This window comes from Colletes gigas, unplaced genomic scaffold, assembly GCF_013123115.1.
Source record: "Colletes gigas isolate AHSC1104 unplaced genomic scaffold, ASM1312311v1 Colletes_gigas_Sc00024, whole genome shotgun sequence".
NCBI lineage: Eukaryota > Metazoa > Arthropoda > Insecta > Hymenoptera > Colletidae > Colletes > Colletes gigas.
In genome coordinates, this window is record NW_025106653.1 from 822506 (window position 1) to 841583 (window position 19078).

At 41.6% G+C, this 19078-nt stretch overlaps 1 protein-coding gene across 1 annotated transcript in view; it reads left to right on the forward strand.

The window, feature by feature from the left end:
• The window catches only part of LOC122401356, a 116291-nt gene that overhangs the window by 64230 nt on the left and 32983 nt on the right, over window positions 1–19078 (forward strand). Inside the window, exon 4 of the mRNA XM_043403436.1 lies at window positions 5043–7036. Within this exon, the coding sequence (XP_043259371.1) occupies window positions 5043–7036 (1994 nt within the window). The remainder of the gene's footprint in view (window positions 1–5042; window positions 7037–19078) is intronic.

Sequence of the window (19078 nt, forward strand, 5' to 3'; positions counted from 1 at the left end):
GTAGAGTCCAAATTAAACTCTATATGAATTTCAAGTTTAATTATAGAATTGTAGTTTCGTTTTTTGTGACGAGTCAAGTTTGGTAGTTTCACAAATTTTTTAAAAATGAAAAAAAACAAATGCTAAATATATTTATTATTTGTTGAGACACGTCGATATAAAAGCAGCAACACCTGTGTTCATCTTCTCCAGAAACATCAGCAAACTTGTCAATCAACCCAATACTTTAAACTATTTTATTGGGATTCAATTAGTTTAAGAAACAAATGCTAAATATATTTATTATTTGTTGAGACACGTCGATATAAAAGCAGTAACACCTGTCCATTTTCTCCAGAAAAATCAGCAAACTTGTCAATCAACTTAACACTTTAAACTACATCGATTTGTCAATATTTAAAACTAAATGTACTCTTTCTTTCGTGAGGAATACTATTTGTCGTAGAAACCAGCCTGAATGTGCGCGGATGTTAGTAAAAGAATTGAAAATATTTCCCTCGAGTCGGACAATTTCTGACAGACGCACCCCTTTTCGTCTTCCCTGGCCTCCTCGCAAAGTATCGGGCAGGAGTCATTGGAATCGCGTTAGCTGCCGTAGGAACACTTAAAACTTGAAAAAATAAGGGACCATATTTCCTACTTAGAGCGGCGTAGAACAGGGAAACTCGATGGAACAGGACAACGACGTAAGGTGTTTCTCGCTGAAAAACAGGGTCCAGCGATGGAAGAGCCACTTAAAGCGTCGGTCCCGGCAGCGTTAAATATTTGATCGGAATTCGATTGGTTTAAGACGTCAGTCTCCGAGCGGGTCGAAAAAGCAAGAGGAAAAGAAACGGTCGGAGAGCGAAGTGGTTGACGTAAGGGCGGATAGTTAGTAAAGGGACGAGGTATTCCCCGGAGCCGGGAGTCGAAGCGATGTCCGACGGGGGCAGCTGTCCCAGTCGCAGCCGTCCGTCCTCCGCTCGCACTAATGCCACGACACGAGTACGCTTTAAAATCTTCCCTCGGCCCCTGCCATGAAAGCGGCTCGACGGAGAATAGAGGCAGAATCGCAGAATCCCCTTGGAAATAAAGCCAATTCGTTAGGTTTCTCGGACAGGAATCATGTTCAGTAGAATGCCACCGTCGATGGTCAGACAATGGCTCCACTATTCTCGGTTCGTTAAATAAGAGTCCTCGGCATTCTGATTCCCGATTTCAGCCTTCGGAATTTTCTGGCGATTATAATTAACGCTCCAGAATTCCGTAATCGACTCCAACGATCGCTCAGGTTCGAGGGGTCCGTCTAATTTGGAATCTTAATAATTCGGATTTTTAAGTTCGTGCACACATTGTGTTTACTCGTTGTCGAGATCGAAGAATTTCTTTAGAAATTAGTGTTAATTTTGCTTATAAAGTAAATATTATTTTAGCCGAGGACAAATATTAAATATATTCGTGTCTTGGAAGGAATGATAAAATTAGTATGCAGTATGGAAGAATTAAAAAATTAAAATTGTCGTGATCGAGTCGTAGGAGGCAATTTCCTCTGTGGGAAACGTTGGTTTTTATCGCTAGGGTTTCGTGACTTCGAACTCTGGCGGAGCGTTTGAAATTGTTCTGCACCCTTGGTGTGCTTTCATTCAGTCTAAGAAAGCCAAGGGTAACAGGAAGAGTCTGAGCCACAAAACTCACGCGAATCCACGTGGTGCCAAGTGGGGTGCATTAGCCAAGTTCCCCATTATCCACGCGTGAGAGACCCCTAAATTATCCGGCGTTCGCCTAGCGTCGACTTCTCCCACCCCTTGAATGTCGGCGAGAAAAAGATGTACGAGTTCCTTTCGCGAGAACACCCTTGTAGGGTATTCGGTCGAAATAGGAGCGAAGAAAATGATTCCGATTCGTTTAAAACAGTTTCCAGAAACTGTACGTTATCTATACTTGGTATTAATTAGCTATATTAAAGTAAATTTTGCCCTATTGCATCCCCTGCCAATCTACGTTCATTTTAAATTTATGTTATAAAAGAGACCATTTAATAATTGCTTTTGGAACAGAATTTTCATTTTTTAGCAGTCTGAGTAAACCTATTATTATTTTACTCCTTGCTAGTGATAACTATAGACACACAAGAAGAAGAAGGGAACCAAAATAAAGAGACGTTCGAACTAATATAGAGTTTACTCGTAGCAGAAATCGTTTGTTGCATGGACAGTTGATGTTCATCAGCCGATATCGATGCCAATATTTCACGGAGTGCAGTTATTTCGGTAGAAATCCGAAGACAGAGACTTAACCTCCAATACGACCGCTAAGAGTGCCGTGATCCGGCGGTGGTTTATCTAATTGGAATTGTCGAGGGCTCGGAAGAAGGACGCCAGGGACATCCAGAAGCAACGAGGAAAGATGATAACAGAGGGAGAGAGAGGGATCTGGGCGAGATAACGGGGGAAGAGAGCGCGAAGGGGGGTACCTAAAGAACCATCGGTAAGGCGGGGGGTGTGTAAGTTTGGGCTATCTCTAAGAGCACAGTCCCAAGGAGGCTGCTTTAGACTCTAGTGACGTGACGTCGCCTAATACTCTAATCCCTTCAGAGGAGGCACCATCGTCCGCAATGCAGCCTCGTGTTCCTGGGTAACCATCTCCTCCGCTACGAACGGCACTTGCTAATTAATTGACGAGTACGGATTTTGAGGTGTCGAGATCTTCATGTCTGTTGAGAGGGTGGACTGTTATCTGTCGGCGCAGGCTGAATAGCAAGTACATCCGGTCGGATCAAAATACTCGGTAATATTCGCGTTCCATGTTTCTATTAAAAAATCTATCGATATTACGTAAACAGAATCTCCATGCTTCGTCGACGTCTTTTCTTCCTTCCTGATTGCGACGAAATAAAATTCTAAAGCAGCGAACGCTGGTGCAGTCGGAGACTTTAACCGCGTACGCGACACATTCGGTACGAAAACGAAACTAATCTTTTCGCGATACCGTCGACGAACGCAGGCACTCGGGGCAAGAGAAGGGCTGCTTTCTAATTATTCCCCACAGGCCATAAGGGATGACACGTAATTGGAGGGTGGACGAGGAAGCATTGATCCCTAACTGGAAGGGATTCCAAGCTGTTCCTTGCTCCGACACTGTCCGCTCCTCTCTTTCTCTCGTTCTCGAACTCTCGACTACCCCGGGCTGGACCGACGAGCATTGGCCAGTGAAGAAAAGTGATAATGTCTTAAGCCGTCGGTGCGATTTAACTTCCGATTTTAGTTCGGGGGCACATTCTCTTCCCGGCAGTCCTTTCTATGAGTTCGTTGCTCTAAACTCCGAGCTCCCGCGGTCTGAGGAGGGTTTAGGGTTTAAGGAAAGCCCTCTCACTCCCGAGATCCTTGGAAGCTCCGCTAAGCGCTGACGCTGATCCTGCTCTTCTTCTTCTTCCTGTACCACCTCTTGGAACCTGGGTTTATCTAATTCGAGTTGTAGGTTCTCGCTATCGCTCTAAACCGTACGAACAAACCGTGGAGAGGGGGGGATGACGATTGAAAATATGGTTACAATCGTTTCCAGAAAGAAGCCAAAGTTACGTTACGTATCAAATGGATAAACCGTCGTTCAAAGATAATTGAAATTTAACGTCGTAACGTCAAACATTCGAGTGTGTATTAATTTCTCGTATGCCTCAAGAATTTGCGTAGTTTCGAGACCTTTCGTGCATAGCGAAGGCAACGGAAACATGAAACTGTTGGAACGAGTTTATTTATATTTCCAAGTACGAAACGCGATGTACTGTATAATATTAACAGATAACCATCGTGAAAATGTGGCACTCTAGGTGGTGCAAATAAGATGTTATCTTGAACGTACATTTTCTAGGTAATCGTTCGAGATAGTCGCTCTGTATAAAAATTACGCATTATAGCATAGAGAAAACCTAGCAAGACAACGTATTTCCACCGACGTGTTTTTTAGTTTAATATAACGTTCGAGAACCTCGGCGTTCTCGCTGAACGTTACATCAGCGTAATGAAAAGAAAAGAGAGCAACGATCGTTGGGGGTTTTCGTTATTAAATCTAATTTAATTTGACGTTGCTCGTTGCACGAAGCTCCGGGCGGAATTCGAAAAGGAGAGGAGAAAAAAAAGGTCTCTGGCCGGGAATCAGTGTTGTCGGGACTCTTAAGGCAGCGAGGAGAACCAGGTAGCACAGGTACACGTAGGTCGAGGCGAAACGGGGCGGTGGAAGTTAAGATGTGGGCGAATATAAGCGACCGGAGGTGTACGGCGCACGTATCCCAACACACTGGACGGCTCGGTGTGCATCCAGGGGTCGTGTTCCATTCTCTGCTATCGCAGGGGGTGGTGAGGCGAGTAAGGGGACGTGCTGAGAGGCCGGGAATCGCGTTCCAGCTAAGCTGAAAGGGGTGGACAGTGCGCAGAACCCGCCCCCACTTTTCGCGGCGAAGCAGAAGCTGCCGGTTGCCCGCGCAAGCCTTCATCCCCTCCGTGGGCTCCGGAAGATCGCCACCCCCGAACGAACTTAAACATAGCACAGTAGCTCGCGAGCACCTCGTCTGGAAGGGCTCACCGCGCACTTGTGCTACGCAAAGGCCCCGTTCGTACGTATACACGGTGGCTACGGGGAACACGCGTGACTGGTGCGTAAACACGCACGCGCGTGCGTGGTTTCCGAGAAATTTTTGTCGGGTCCGTTCCAGGAGAGAGTCTCACGACGCGGTGTGGTTCGATCGGAGGAAACGCTGGCAGTTGTTCATCTGGAGATTGGAACGTTGCGACTGGATGGAACGGGTCCTAAGATCCGGGGCGATGGCCCTCGACGGCCGCCGACAGCTTTCAGGTGAAATTTCTCGAGAGACGATCCTTTAGGCTTTCGATAGAGCACGGGTTAAGTAAATCGAGAAGACGGGTGTGAACAAAAAAAAAAAGTCTGTTGGAATCGCGGCGACCTTGAGCCGACGACCTTGCACTCATAAATCAAAAAAAACTCACACTGCATCCATGCATCCGACGAGAGAGCAGATTTCCTGATCCTCTGGAATTTTTGTGTTCCAGGGTGGAACTGACCAGCGTGCCGGGTGGCCAGAATGCGATGGCTCATCTCAAAAAACGGAAGCTGGAAGCAGAGTCCGTCAACCCGAATCCTAAGCAACCGCAGCAGCTACAGCAACAGCAGCCGTTTCAGCAACAGCTACCGTTGATCAACAAGAAGGGCGCACAACCGGTCATTACTCAAGAAATGGAGACAGCTGATGCTGCTGCCAAGCGAAGGAGGAAAAGCGTACGGGACGACGAGACGCGAAAGTCGCTGGACGCCAACGATCTCGGCAAGACCATACCGTTGCCGCAAAAGAAACGAGCGTTCGCCGCTGGCAACTGCGGCAGCCCCGCAAGAAAGTCCAGCAAGCACTCGGAAGAGCCTGAGGACGACGAGACTCTTATCAGGGAGACCGAGGCTGCGTTGAAAAGTTTGTCCGGGAGCTGGCCAGGCCCCAGAGGATCCCTCTATCAGAGAGGCAACTCCGACGAGGACAAGTACGAATCGAATTTCGAGAATCTTTTCGAAGAAAAGAAGGAAAACCCGAAACTCTCGCCGTCGTCGGTGTCGAACTCGTCGACCACCAGCAACGAGGCTGGTTGCTCGTTGAAGGATGTGATAACATTCCGCGGACAGCAAGACAGAAGTAAATCGCAGCAACAGCTGAGACTGGAAGCGACCAAGCAGCAACAGCACCCCGCGAAAGTTAAAAAGGATCTGGACCATTTTCTGAAAGCGGAACACGAGAGTATCGGCGTTCAGAGTCAAGTGAACAACGTGAACCCGAACGAGCCGGGTAAAATCAGACCGGTGCCCGTGAGATCGTTGTCGAGCAAGGAGAGAAATGACAGAAACATGGTCGGTGCGCACGTGGACCCTCAAGGTCGACAGACGGACAAATATTCCAGATACGATCCGCCGGACTTCAACGAGCTGGTAGATGACTCGTCGAACGAGCTCGAGATCGACATGTCGGACCCGACCACGGACAAAGACGACGTCGACAGGGAGAAAATGAACGACAGGGACAGGGATCGCGGGTGCAGGAACGGACAATCGCCCCAGAACGCTGCCAGACACCAGCAACAGCAGCAACATCAGCTTTACGCGAACTACCATAGACAGTACAGTGAAAACAGTATGAAGGCTCTGGCGACCGCCACGACGTCTTCTGGTTCAACGCCGCCGTCGAATTCTCCGTTCTCCGCGACGTCGGCGTTCAGACCGCCCAACACGGACCACGCGAAGGCGACTGGTCGAGGCACGCCGTCAGTGGCCGTGCCATCCGCGGCGATTCCACCTATCGGACCGTATCCAGCATCCGCCACGTTCGTTGGTTACCCGACACCTGGTCCAGGACCAACGATGCCCACCCCTCAACCTGTTACCGGGATCGCGCCCACGCCGGAGGACAAACATTCCTCCACAGTCTCACTGCTTCAGTTGAAATCATCGAAAGAGGATACCCACCACGTGACCAGGCACGAGGTCACGTCGAATCCGGTGACCAGCAGTAAAAGCCCGACCAGTGGTCTGCCAGCGGTCACGAGCCCCGACTCGTCGAAACAGTACACGATCCTACAGCCGGCCGGGGTTGGCTCGCGTGCCGCTAGTGCCCTCCAGGACATAGCCAGGGAGGGGGTGGTCAGTGTGACGGCCGTGAGCAGTTGTAGCACCGCGAACGGTGGCTCGACCACCGGGAACAACGGTAACGGTAACGGTGGCAGCTGTAACAGCAACGTAACGAGCAAAACGACGAACAGCAACAGTGGTGGTAACGCGAGCAACAACGGTAATCCGACCGGTAACGGAAACGGTAACAATGTGGCTAGCATCACCATTACCGCCGTCTCGACCAGCACGACCACGTCCAGTCCCGCGACCGGCGGCGACGTGTCATCCGGAAGTGGAACAGGTCAACAAGAGAATGTCATGAAAATGCCAGAGAGGTCGGGGACCTTCGACGGGAGCAGGCCAGGAATGTCCATGTCTCCGTCCAGTCTCAACAGAGGTGAGAATTCCAATGTCTTATCGTGCGAGTCATGACGGTTCTGGAATTTAAACTATCGCGAAGGGATCCTTGCCCTTCGAAAGGATTCGAGAGGGAACACCAGAGAGACCCTAGTCGATTTTTAACTCGCGTGTTCCGTCGAGACTTCAACGACGGCGAGCACGGTGCTTCGAGTCGCGTCGTTCGAATTCGAGGCCTCGTTGGTTCCGACAAGGATGCAAATACACGTTGGCGCTTAAGAAATTTGTGAAATCATTGATAAGACTGACGTTCGTGGTGGTAGGGTTACCGTCCTTGTGTTATCCCCTGCGAAAGGGGGACAAAAGGCATTTTCGACTCTCCCGCGTGCTCTTCTGTGTATGTATCTCTTTCTGGCGCGAGCTCTCTCTTACTTTCTCTATGAAGTTAGGGCAGTTAGGGTAGCGCGGAAAATCAATAATTACGAAGCGAGGGGCGATGACTCAAATGGTGAAATCAAGGTCTCTCAAAGTAAAGTTATTCTCCATATCCTCCGCTACAGCCACTTTGTCTTCGTCTTTGACGCGGCTCCGAAACTATTCGCTCGATCGTGGAACGTCGCGATGATTGTAAAGACTCGTGACACGGGGAAACTTGCAACTATCGGAAGCGTTCGAGCACGTGCACTTCGTGGCTCTGTGTCGCGAGGGCTGCGAACGATTTCTAGGCCATTATTTGGTAACCTTTCCTCTTTCTTCTATAATCAAACCGTCATCCTCGACTTGCACATGAAATGCAAATATAACAGTAATTACATTTTTCTTGAGGTAACTAATTTTGATAGACTATATTACCTAGTTGTTCATTTTTAATATATTTAATTACAATTCAACTATAACTACAGATACTTTTTATACGAAGGATAATAATAATTCTGAAGGGACCATTATTTATTTTGGTTAATATCTTGTATAAACACGAAAATAGGGCACTCTGTAGATCTTATACGAATTCTTGATGATCATTTTTAATATATTTAATTACAGCTCAACTATAACTAGAGATAATTTTTTATATGAAGGATAATAAGAATCCTGAAGGGACATTTCATTATGTGTAATCACGTGCAGGGGATAGGACCGATTATTTTGGCTAATATCTTGTATAAAGAGGAGGTTGGGACACCCCGAGGATCTGGGGATGACTCCTGTAATAAGAGATCAGAAAACATCCTTATACGCCGGGAGGCAAGGTATTGCGCGGCGTGACAGGTGGGAGTTCGAGTGCATTCCGGGGTCTTAGGGCAGCGATGACACGATGTGCCTAGGCGGGGAAATTTGGGGTTGATACCACGTCATACGTATAAGCCGCAGCTGTCAGCAGCTAGAAACGTGACTAGCATCCCAGCCACACCACGCTACCTTATTACCACCGTGCGGCTCTGCTGCCTGTCCTCATTATCCCCTTAGCGTTTTCTCTGGCTGAACCTGCGGAGATGAACATTCCTGAAGCGAATTGGCGCGGATAGGCGCAGAGAGAGAATTTCGAACGGTCCTCCCCGATAATCTTCGAACAGTGAGCAGCATTTAACGCTGGATTTACGGTCATTGATTGCCGCGTATTTTTATCCGAACCCGTCGTGTTAACAATTTCGTTAAAACGTGATTTTCTTTTCGATTGGGATGTACATTTATATTGGGTTAATCAAATTTAATGTAAATTGCTAACAGACGATATTATGAGTTCTTTAAGTGTAAGTATAGAATCTGTAGCCTGTCAAATTGACGTGTTACCGTTAGTCTAGTGTTGAAAGTATTTTCTGAAGTGTATCCAGAGAGTTTGAACTCGTCGAAGTTTAACTAGGAATATTAGTACCGATATAACCAGTTTAGTATCTGAAGAAATTAATTTAAAAAAAATTAATCTATTTACAATTCTTTTAAGGACACGTTGATAACATCTGTATAATTGCTGAATGGAATATAAAATCATTAATTATGGGAGTCGTATGAGTTTGAAAACATAGTAATAATGCAAGCTTGTTTGTTATTTTCGTCATTTTATTTGTTGATTTGTTTACATGGAATAGTATCGAAATTATATAAATAGTGTTTATTCAAAGGCAAATTAAACTTTCTATGACGTGAGGCACAAATTCTGAGTTTTGAATTTTACCAACAATTCAACGTTTATTGGTTTTTGTGCCGCATGTATATTTAATTATTCCAAGTTGTTTACATATGTAGCATTTATGTGATGATAAAATAGATCAAATAACAGATTTTGAAGTTATAATAATGCGTAACATATGTTGCACAACATAATATAATAATTCTACATGAAAAAGTCAATCGAAATTATAGAATAACATTGTTTCATACGATACTTTATTTTCAAGAAAATTGTTTTGCTGACTTGGCTATTGTGGCTACCCATTACTCTCTATTTCTACTCGTTTCGGTGTTTCTAATATGATACGATACTATTTATTTTCTTTCAAACTTGTTTTCCAAGTGGAAACAAATAGTATTGCACCAACATCTAGAAACACCCAACGTAAGTAGAAGTAACATGAAATTACGCAACAGAAGTGATACTCGATCGAGCCTAATAAATTTTCAGTAACAATTATTTCGAAAACAAAAGCTTGCACGAAAAAAACTTTATTCTATATTTTTAATTCCTATTAAAATCTTTCACCACCGGTTGTAGGATATTCTTATTAATCTGAATGAACGGAAACTAATTTAAATTTAATAATTCGACTTGTACATAGCTGTGTATTCTCAAATGCCACAGAGTGGTCGTCGTTTCCTAAAAAGTTCCAAGGAACAAAGCCATTGTTTAGCCACCGGTGAGATTTATTTTCAAGCAATTTCACCGTGAAACTGTCAATCTCGGCTAGCGCTCGATCGTTAAAAGATCTCCGGCGTCCGATAGGCAGAGTTAATCCACCATCGCGGAAATCTCGCCGAATAAACGCAGCCCCGTGATAAGTGGGCACGATTAATCGCATACTTACAAGCGTGACGGCGGTACAGGCGTGCCGGACCCTGGTCTCGAGGTATAGTTTTAATCGTCGGCTCGTTCGCCTCGGCCGTTCGCGCCGCTGGCTCCTCGATCCTTTCGATTTAGCGAGCGGTTCGCGTGAGCCGCGTGCCCCTTTTTCATGTTTCTTTCTGCTTCTTCCGTATGGTTTTTTCTCTTCTGCTCGACGCGTGCGCGGGGGCACAGCGCCGCGTAAGAGCGTGTTGACACGCCATAAAACCGCTATCGGGAAATCCGTCGGCCGCAAACACCACCCTTTCCGCGTTGAAACCGCGCGGCAGGCAGGGTTGGCCTGGCTAATAAAAAAATAAACTGCCCTGTAACTCAATTTTACGCTGCCTTTGCGACCGCACGCATAAAAAGGACCTTTACTCGCGCGCAGGGGCTCTACCCTCGTGTTAAGGGCGCGCGTCGCCGCGTGTAAATACGTACCTAGCGATTGTTCTCTGGACCCGCTTACTCGTTTTAGATTCCTACGTCTTCTGCGTCGCGCGTCTGAGAGCTGCTTAAGGCGAAGGGTTGTCTCGACCGACCGTAGGGATTTTTTCGGTGACCGTACAGTAACATATTCGAGACAGTTTATGGTGATATCGCGCTACAATCTTGGAATCGGTGATTCTATTAGGTCATATAAATTTGGTAGTTTCTTATAATAGTTTATATAAATGTTCGTATGTTGAAATTTCCCCCTGTGTATTTTGAGAAGTATGCTCTTATCAATCTGAAACGAAATCAGTATTTTATATTTAAAAATCTCGACGAAATTCATTTTTGGCTATCCGGTGCTCTATGAATTTGAAAAAGACAATATAGTCGAAGATAAAGTTAAAAATGTTTGTGTGTATGGGTACGTGTTTTGATTATAAGAAAGTGTCAACTGTGGTTTTCCAAATTTCGAAATGAGATTTCTGATCTTTCTGATAGCACTTAATATTGAGAAGATGGAATCAAAATAGTGATTGAGAAATAAAAAAAGTCAATGAAAACAATGATCAGTACATTAATGATTAAAAATAAATATATTATTATTATTTTATAATCACGAGAAAAATGTAGAATAAAATTTTATAGCATGTTTTATTTTTTTGGCGCGTCTGCCCATTATTGGCTAATTCTACTTACGCCGATGTCCAGTCGTATATGATCAATTCTTTCTTGACATAGAATCATCTCATTTCCGATTGCACTATGATTACTGAAATATCCTGTATATTATCGTGAATGTGAAAGTAACAGTGATCATGTACAATTACTAATGACTGGATTAGCTTCAATTGTCTCGTCAGTGAATGTTGTTTCAAACATTCGTTTATCTGTCAAGCATTCATATTCACTAGTGATCATATTTGTTCCTCCTTATTTATTGGGGTTAGTGAATCTGTTTTAATGTTTATTTTGTTGAAGAATCATTTTATATTATTTTTGTAGCAAGTTTTAAAGTTATGGATTGTTACTTCATGAATTATATCTATTGAAGTGAATATTATTTCTTTAACATGATTTATTCAACTTACACTAAACAATAGTTATCGACGAACAGTGAAAGTATATTTTCAGATATATTCATTATGATACATTTAATGTTTTGTTACCAGAACCAGATCAATGATTTGCAATTTCATGCAGATTTCTCCGATTCTTTCTTATATTCTTCTTTACCCCCATAATTCTTGTCAATTATAGTATTCGAAAATGTTAAATTTTCCATTCATTACTGAATCGAATTTCAAAATCTTTGAATAAAAATGAAACCCTGTTAAAGTAGAGAGTACAAGATGTACGGAAACTTCCTTAGCTAAATGTAAATAAGGTTAGTTATAAACCTGCAGGGTCGAAGATGTCTCTACTTGCATTTTTCTTCGACGTGTAAAAGAAGGTATCGAAGGTCGACAGTATCGGAAGATTAAAATAAGTACGTTGCTATTTATTGACTCCGTTATATGAATGTTTAAATTTGTCCATCGATTAATCACGAATATACAATGGAATTTCTATCGTCAGCGTCGGTGCGATTTAACTGTAGTTTCCTCCCACGATTTCGATACAACACAGCGTCCATTATACGTTCCAATAGAAAGCATAAACACTTGCTATAATTACACAATCAGAAGGAATGGTATATAAAAACATACATATAGGGACACTAAATTAATCTTATCGATGAGTGCTCTGGCAAATTTAGGACGAAACGTCATATTTTATTAATCACATAACCAACAAATATGTTTCGTACTTTCAGTAATGTAACTTTAAATTTGTTCTTCCGACGATGACTAGAAACATATCGTCGATAACCTTGAATAATAGTTTTATATACAGAATGTTCAGCCACCACTGGGACAAGTTTTACTGGGAGACTCTATAGGCCAAAATAAGGTGAAAATCAAGAATATCAATTTCTTGATTGAGGCTTCATTAAAACGTTATTAAAAATTAAATTTAAAAAATTTCAAATCATTCTGAAAAAATTATTTTTAGTTACGGTGATTAATTACGATCAATTTTGGTGAATAGACATATCCCCGAAATCCTACGCACTTTTGAGAAAAAAATTCTTTGCCGAAAATATGCCTGACCATACCATTGATATGTTTCACTGAAATTTCATGCATATCTTTAAAACATCATAACTTTTGAACGAATTGAAAGATTTTAATGTTTCAAAAGGCAAACAACACGTATTTTGGTGAAGAATATGTAGAAATTCTAAAAATATTCGAAAAGTTGATCCTTAACCCCGTAAAGTAAGGGAAACCCCATAAAAGTGGTCAAATATTCAAACATCCATAACTCCTACAATAGTGAATATATTTCAATCAAACTTTTTTCTGAAGTAGGTCTCATGGGTACCTACAAAAAAGTATTAAACAACTTTTCCGTCGAGCATCAAACAAATTTATTATAAATAAAAAATGAATTTTTAAGAATAATCGAGGGTGGGTAGGTGCTTAAATTTTTCTGCAAAAAAAATTTCGAATCGTTCTGAAAAAATTATTTTCTGTTGCGGGGGTCAATTACAATCATTTTTAGTGAATACGCATACTCCCGAAATCCTACGCATCTTCGAAAAAAAAATTCAGGAAGGTTGACAAACTTTTCGGCGAAATTACAAAATTTCAAACCGTTCTGAAAAAATTATTTTCAATTGCAGGGGTCATTTACAATCATTTTTAGTCAATAGATATACCCTCGAAATCCCACGCATCTTCGAGAAAAAAATTCAGGAAGGTTGACAAATTTTTCGGCGGAATTAAAAAATTTCAAACCGTTCTGGAAAAATTATTTTCAACTGCAAGGGTCAATTACAATAATTTTTTTTCAAAAGACATACCCTCGAAATCCTAACCATTTTCAAGAAAAAAATTCCTTACCGAAAATATAATTTCAGACCAGAAATGTCACTCCAAAATTTCGTGTGTATCTTTAAAACATCATAACTTCTGGACAGATTGAAGAATTTTAATAATTCAAAATGCAAACAATGCGTATTAATGGAGCTCTAGAGCCGTTTTACAGGCGGTACCTTAAACGTTAATAAGTTTTTAACGAAGCCTCCATCAACAAATTGGTGTTCTTGATTTTCGTCTTATTTTGCCCTCTAGAATCTCCCATTAATATTTTCCTCAGGGGTAGCCATGCACTCTGTAGTTATTGACGACACATCAATAAATTACAAAAGAACGATCAAATCAAAGATGAAACATTAGAATTTTCGAACAGGGTGTTCTTACAGTTCAGTAACGAATATTTGGGCGAAGAGATTTTTGCTGTACCCAAACAAGATCACCCGGGATAAGAACGCGAGAGGAAAGGGAAAAAAGAACACGGCACGCGTCGCTCGCGCACCGGGTCGAATGAATAAAACAATCCTGGTGTTTATGTACACCTCTGGCCCTCCCGTGGTGACCCTCACGTGAAATGGCAACAAAATAACACAATTACACACTCGGCCACGGCCTCACCCTCGGTGGCCGGTACTCATCCTCGTTCTCGCCCCCTCGGATCCGCTTTTTCCTCTTTTCCCTGTGACCCTCTCTCGCCATCGCAAACCCGCCACGGGTTCCCATAGGGAAAAAGGACGGGGATAGAGAGCTAGCACAGGCGGAGGAGAAAAAGGAGAAAAGGAGAGAGGTCCGACCGACTCGTTACAAGTCTATTCAGAGATCCGGAAAGAACAGCGCGTGCCGGTATTCATTTTGTTGACCGGAACCATTATCTGCCCCTTCGCTCTTTTTTCCTCTCTTGTCCTGGAGCTTAGGCGCCGGCCACCCGTTTTAAAACCTTACGGCTAATTTATTAATCCTGCTGGCGGCCGACCGCTCTCGCTTGCCCTCACTTACCCCGGCTTTGCCATTTTTCTCTTTCTCCTGTTTCCTTTTTCTTTTTTTTTTACCTTGCCGCTAATTAAAAAGCACCCGGAATCCCGGGCGTCGTTTCTTCGCGGAACTCGCGGCCGTTACTTGTTTCTTCATTAACACAGCCGCTGTCGAAATCACGATTCGTTTATCAGAATATTCTATAGACAAATAACGAGATAACCTTTTACAAAAATTTTTTATAAGTTAATCTTACAGTTGGTGTAGTTACAGATTTCCAATACAGTTAACATTTTATCCAACCAACTTGTTATCTGAATTTCACTCTCTTCGATCGATTTTTTGTTCCTTGGCAAACGCAGAATTTTAACTATTTAATGAAAACTTAAAAATCTCTGTATGTTTTTAAAACTTCTTAGAATTTCTTTCAGGATTTGTTAACACTAGAACTATTAACACTTATGTGTTCTGTCACAGTAAATTATAAATATCTTTGAAAGATTATATCGTTTTCATAAAGCATTTTTGGAGACTTTCTCATCTATTTAACCTGGGTAACGTGCAGTTTAATTTTGAAAAATCTTCACTCGAGAGATGAGATCGTGTCCTCGTGTTTCTTTGGTTCGACGAATAAAGTATGTCGCTAATGACGTCACGTATCGTAATCCAATTTACGGAAGGTGGACCAGCCTTAAGAGGAGGCGAGTATCTAAGCAGGGATCGGCTCGGGCCCCTCTCTCTCTCTCTCTCTCTCTCTCTCTCTCTCTCTCTCTCTCTCTCTCTCTCTCTCTCTCTCTCTCTGGTTCTCTTTCTGGAACGCGAAATGACGGCCTGATGAAGTTTCTCGGCATCATGGCGGCCGTTTCGGGGTCGGGCGTAGTTGGCTAGGAGGGATCAGGGCCAGAGGAGGATTAGTACACGACAAAGTTTATAAAAGTGCGCTCACTCCATGGGAACCCCCAACCCCCGCAACTAACCTAAAGCTGGCCTCCCCTTCGAGCTCCTTCGACGTCCCTTTATCGAACCCCTCTGACACACGTGACGAACGTACCTATGCGCTGTCCGAAGCTTTCCGTGTTAAGAAACGTCGAATTGGCCTCGCCCGGGGATGAAATGAGTTAATGCGCAAGATAAAGGTTGTGATCCCGCTAAACTCATCCGAACGGGATTACAGATTCCACGAAAGTGTTGACTCGTGGCGTCGGGTACAGATTTTCTGTCGGCGAAACATTAGTTAAAGAGTTGATTCGAGTATCCAGATAACGAATCTTGCAGTTATTTATATTTAAATTCTTGAACGTAAAATCACTTTATATATTCTATTGATTGTCAAGACATAAATACACTTTATAAATTGTAAATAAATTGGCAACAAAAATGAGTGAGGAATTTATCATACAATAGAAGGCAGAGGTATCGTAATTTTAGAATCTTCCTTTTAAACAGCCATCTTGGAAAAATGCAAAGTGCATTGAACACATAATAATGATATCTACCTAATATATCAATACTGTTTAATTTTTTTTTAATATGTCTTGGAAAAGCAGCAACTGCTCTAGAATCAGAATAATATTCTTAACATAAAAACAGAATAATATTTTGACTAAAGAAGTCAGTCATGGGCTGAAATAATTATAGAGATTGTAGTTAATTATATAAAAGTATAAACAGCCATAAAATACAGTTTATGTAGAAGATAGATCTGTGAAATCTTTCGATGATGACACATAAATGGCCCAAACGTCACATTTCAGTTTCCTACTCACCGGATAGAGTTTCTGAATTTCGTATATATATATAATAAAATTTTAACGAAAGATTACTATATTCTAGCGAAATTACAGTGTGCAGCAAGTGTTAACTGCCAGCAGCGAAAACTGCCGTAGGAAAGACTCCATTACGTTTATCGTACCCGTCGACTACAAAAATTATAGTCTTTACTGGACCCGCGACAGTGTCGCGAGGTTTAATCTTCATCGTTGCAAAGAAGAATTACTCGCAGAAAACTTGTTAAAATCAACATCGCGGCTGGGAAACGGAGGGTCCGGGTAGATCTTCTCATCCGAAGCGATTGGTACTTCTGGGGCTACGTACAACGTGTTCGAAACCTGTAATTGTCTGGTCACGCGAGGTCACTCTCAGAACACGAACACGATCGTACATGACGTGCACCATACCAGCCATTAAGTTACAACCAGCGCACGACAGATGGTGCAGGTTGCTTGAGCATGTCCCCGATGTAATTTCGTGACAGTTGCAAGAACGGTCAGAGTGGATGTGGAGAAGGATTGGGGAAACAAAAAAATTTCACAAACTTTCATCGCACGAGAACTTCGGGACAATGTTCCACGTAACGTGCCCCCCTTGTATATTGTATGTACGTCTGTTGCCGCCATTAGTACCTATCTTCGAAAAATCTTGAAGTTCAATGCGAATTAAATTCCCTTTTCCGTGACCTTTTCATTTCTACATCGCACTTCTCGATGTTGCGATAAATCAAAACGATAGATAATATCTGAGAAAGATCCGAGACAAATTGTGGATATTGGTAATTTTTCAATTTTCTTTTCGTGCAAAAGTGTGATTTAATCAACTATTTTATATGAATTTCTCATTCTTCGTAACGTATAATATTAATATAGTTTTTAAGCTGTAGATATTATTACCCAATACTTTTTCGAAAAGTATTGGTCTAAATTGAAAATTGATGTTTTTAATAAAAAAGATTCGAATGATCCGAATTTCGGTGGTCTCGTTTCGTTGCAATGATAGCGAAGACAAGTTTGTTTCTTGTTTTACGGAGAAGTTTAGGCCGAACATGCCCGTAGTGTTAATCCCTGGGGCTTAGTTACGGGACAGAGAAATCCTGGTGGTTATTCGCAAATGCGTAACTCGTGCAACAAGATCCAAGGTGGTCACACGCTGATATTTCGGTCCTCTTTACTGGCACGTCAATTTTCATTAGTTTCTTCTACGCTGCTAAAAATGGAAATTTAAAGAGAATTAATATTTTACATACAATGCAATTATAATACTAATTATTAAATTCTCCATTCCGTATTTTGCTAAATGTTTGACTGTTTACTAAATGCATCGTTTAAGACTGAATTTAAAGGAGAACTTCCATCTAGTACAATCTACAGCGTATGTATTACATTTTTCCTTCTGGACAAATCAACGTAAGATCAGTAACAAAAATTGATGGATTAATTAATCATACTTGTGCTTCAATATTCTCATAATTTATTAAGAAAATTATTTTTTTTTCGTTTACAATAATAATACGAATTTGGATTAAATTACACAGGAAATATTATACGTTAATGTATAAGGAATTCATGAATTTCTGTTCCATTTTTTTCCTAATTACATTTGGTTCTGATTAATAGAATGTGACTATAAGCAAAATATTCAAGAAATTCATTATGTAGAAAATATGTTATTAGTAAGAATAGTATAAAATGAAACAAATTTTGAGTAATACTTGGTACACGAAACTCAATGGAAAAGCACTTATCGAGTTGCTTAAAAATATATCGCACAGAACGGGAAGCCGACTGACTAGTTCTGGTGCATATTTCTTTAAAGCGCCCCGAGAAATAGTGACCAAACTTCCCTTAAATCATACTTTCGGGATAAAGCAATAAACGACTAGTTTATTTGCTTGTAGGTTCAACGATCCGAGCAAGGAATATAAAGTATACATGAATATTGGCAAACCAGAAATACAGCGCATTCTCTGACGGTGTAGCGAGTGAAACTACACCACGATGTCGGACATAGCAGTTGTCAACCATTTGATAGGTAATTTTCATTCAATTCTACACGCACCACTGCGGTTGCTGTGAAAGGATGTCGAACGACGGGCTTTTTATTGTTCCTCGCATTTTTCCATTCGCGGAATCTCACTGTATTTATTAAGAATTCCATTTCTAACGATCGCGCTTTGTCTCGGACAGCCTCGCCTTACACTTTATCCGAACGAGTGACAACCGTAACACTTATAAACGAACGTTTATCGTGACATTTAACTTTTAAGAGAAATTGTAAGCCACAGTGAAAACAAAAATTGGTAATTAATTTTAGATTCTTGGCGATACCACTGTTTTGTCTAAAACCAGAATTTAGGTGGGGATGTAGAAATAATATTCGTTTCTTGGATCAATTAATACTGTACTCAATAGTAATTTTTATAGGAAAACACAGTGCACCTGATTGTTTAATATAATGCATAGAACGTATAATTTTCTGTTTTTTGATAGCTACACTTGACAATTAAAAAATGTGACTATGTGTGGTACAAAATATTTGAGAATATTTCTATGTAGTAATGTTAATAATGTAACAGTCAGAATAGTACACAATGATCGCAAATTTCAGAAAAATATACTGTAGCTCCATTCCATAAAAATCAACCTGTATAAAATTTGTTATTAAAAATTACATATAATGTTAAAACGTCCTTCATAAAACATTTCGAGTTATACGAGAATTTATGTGATATTAGCTTCTTACCACGGTTTCGTTCGCGTGAGTGTCGTTTAAAAAAAGAATCACGAAATATTTTATGTTTTGACAGAGCTCGAAAACGTTTATTATTCTATTGAAATAGCTATTACTACCTGATATTATTAAAAAACAGTGTAGTTTCATTTTGCATTTATTTATTCCACATATTCTCGCCGATAAAGCTTTTCTTACGTTAAAATATTTTCAGTCT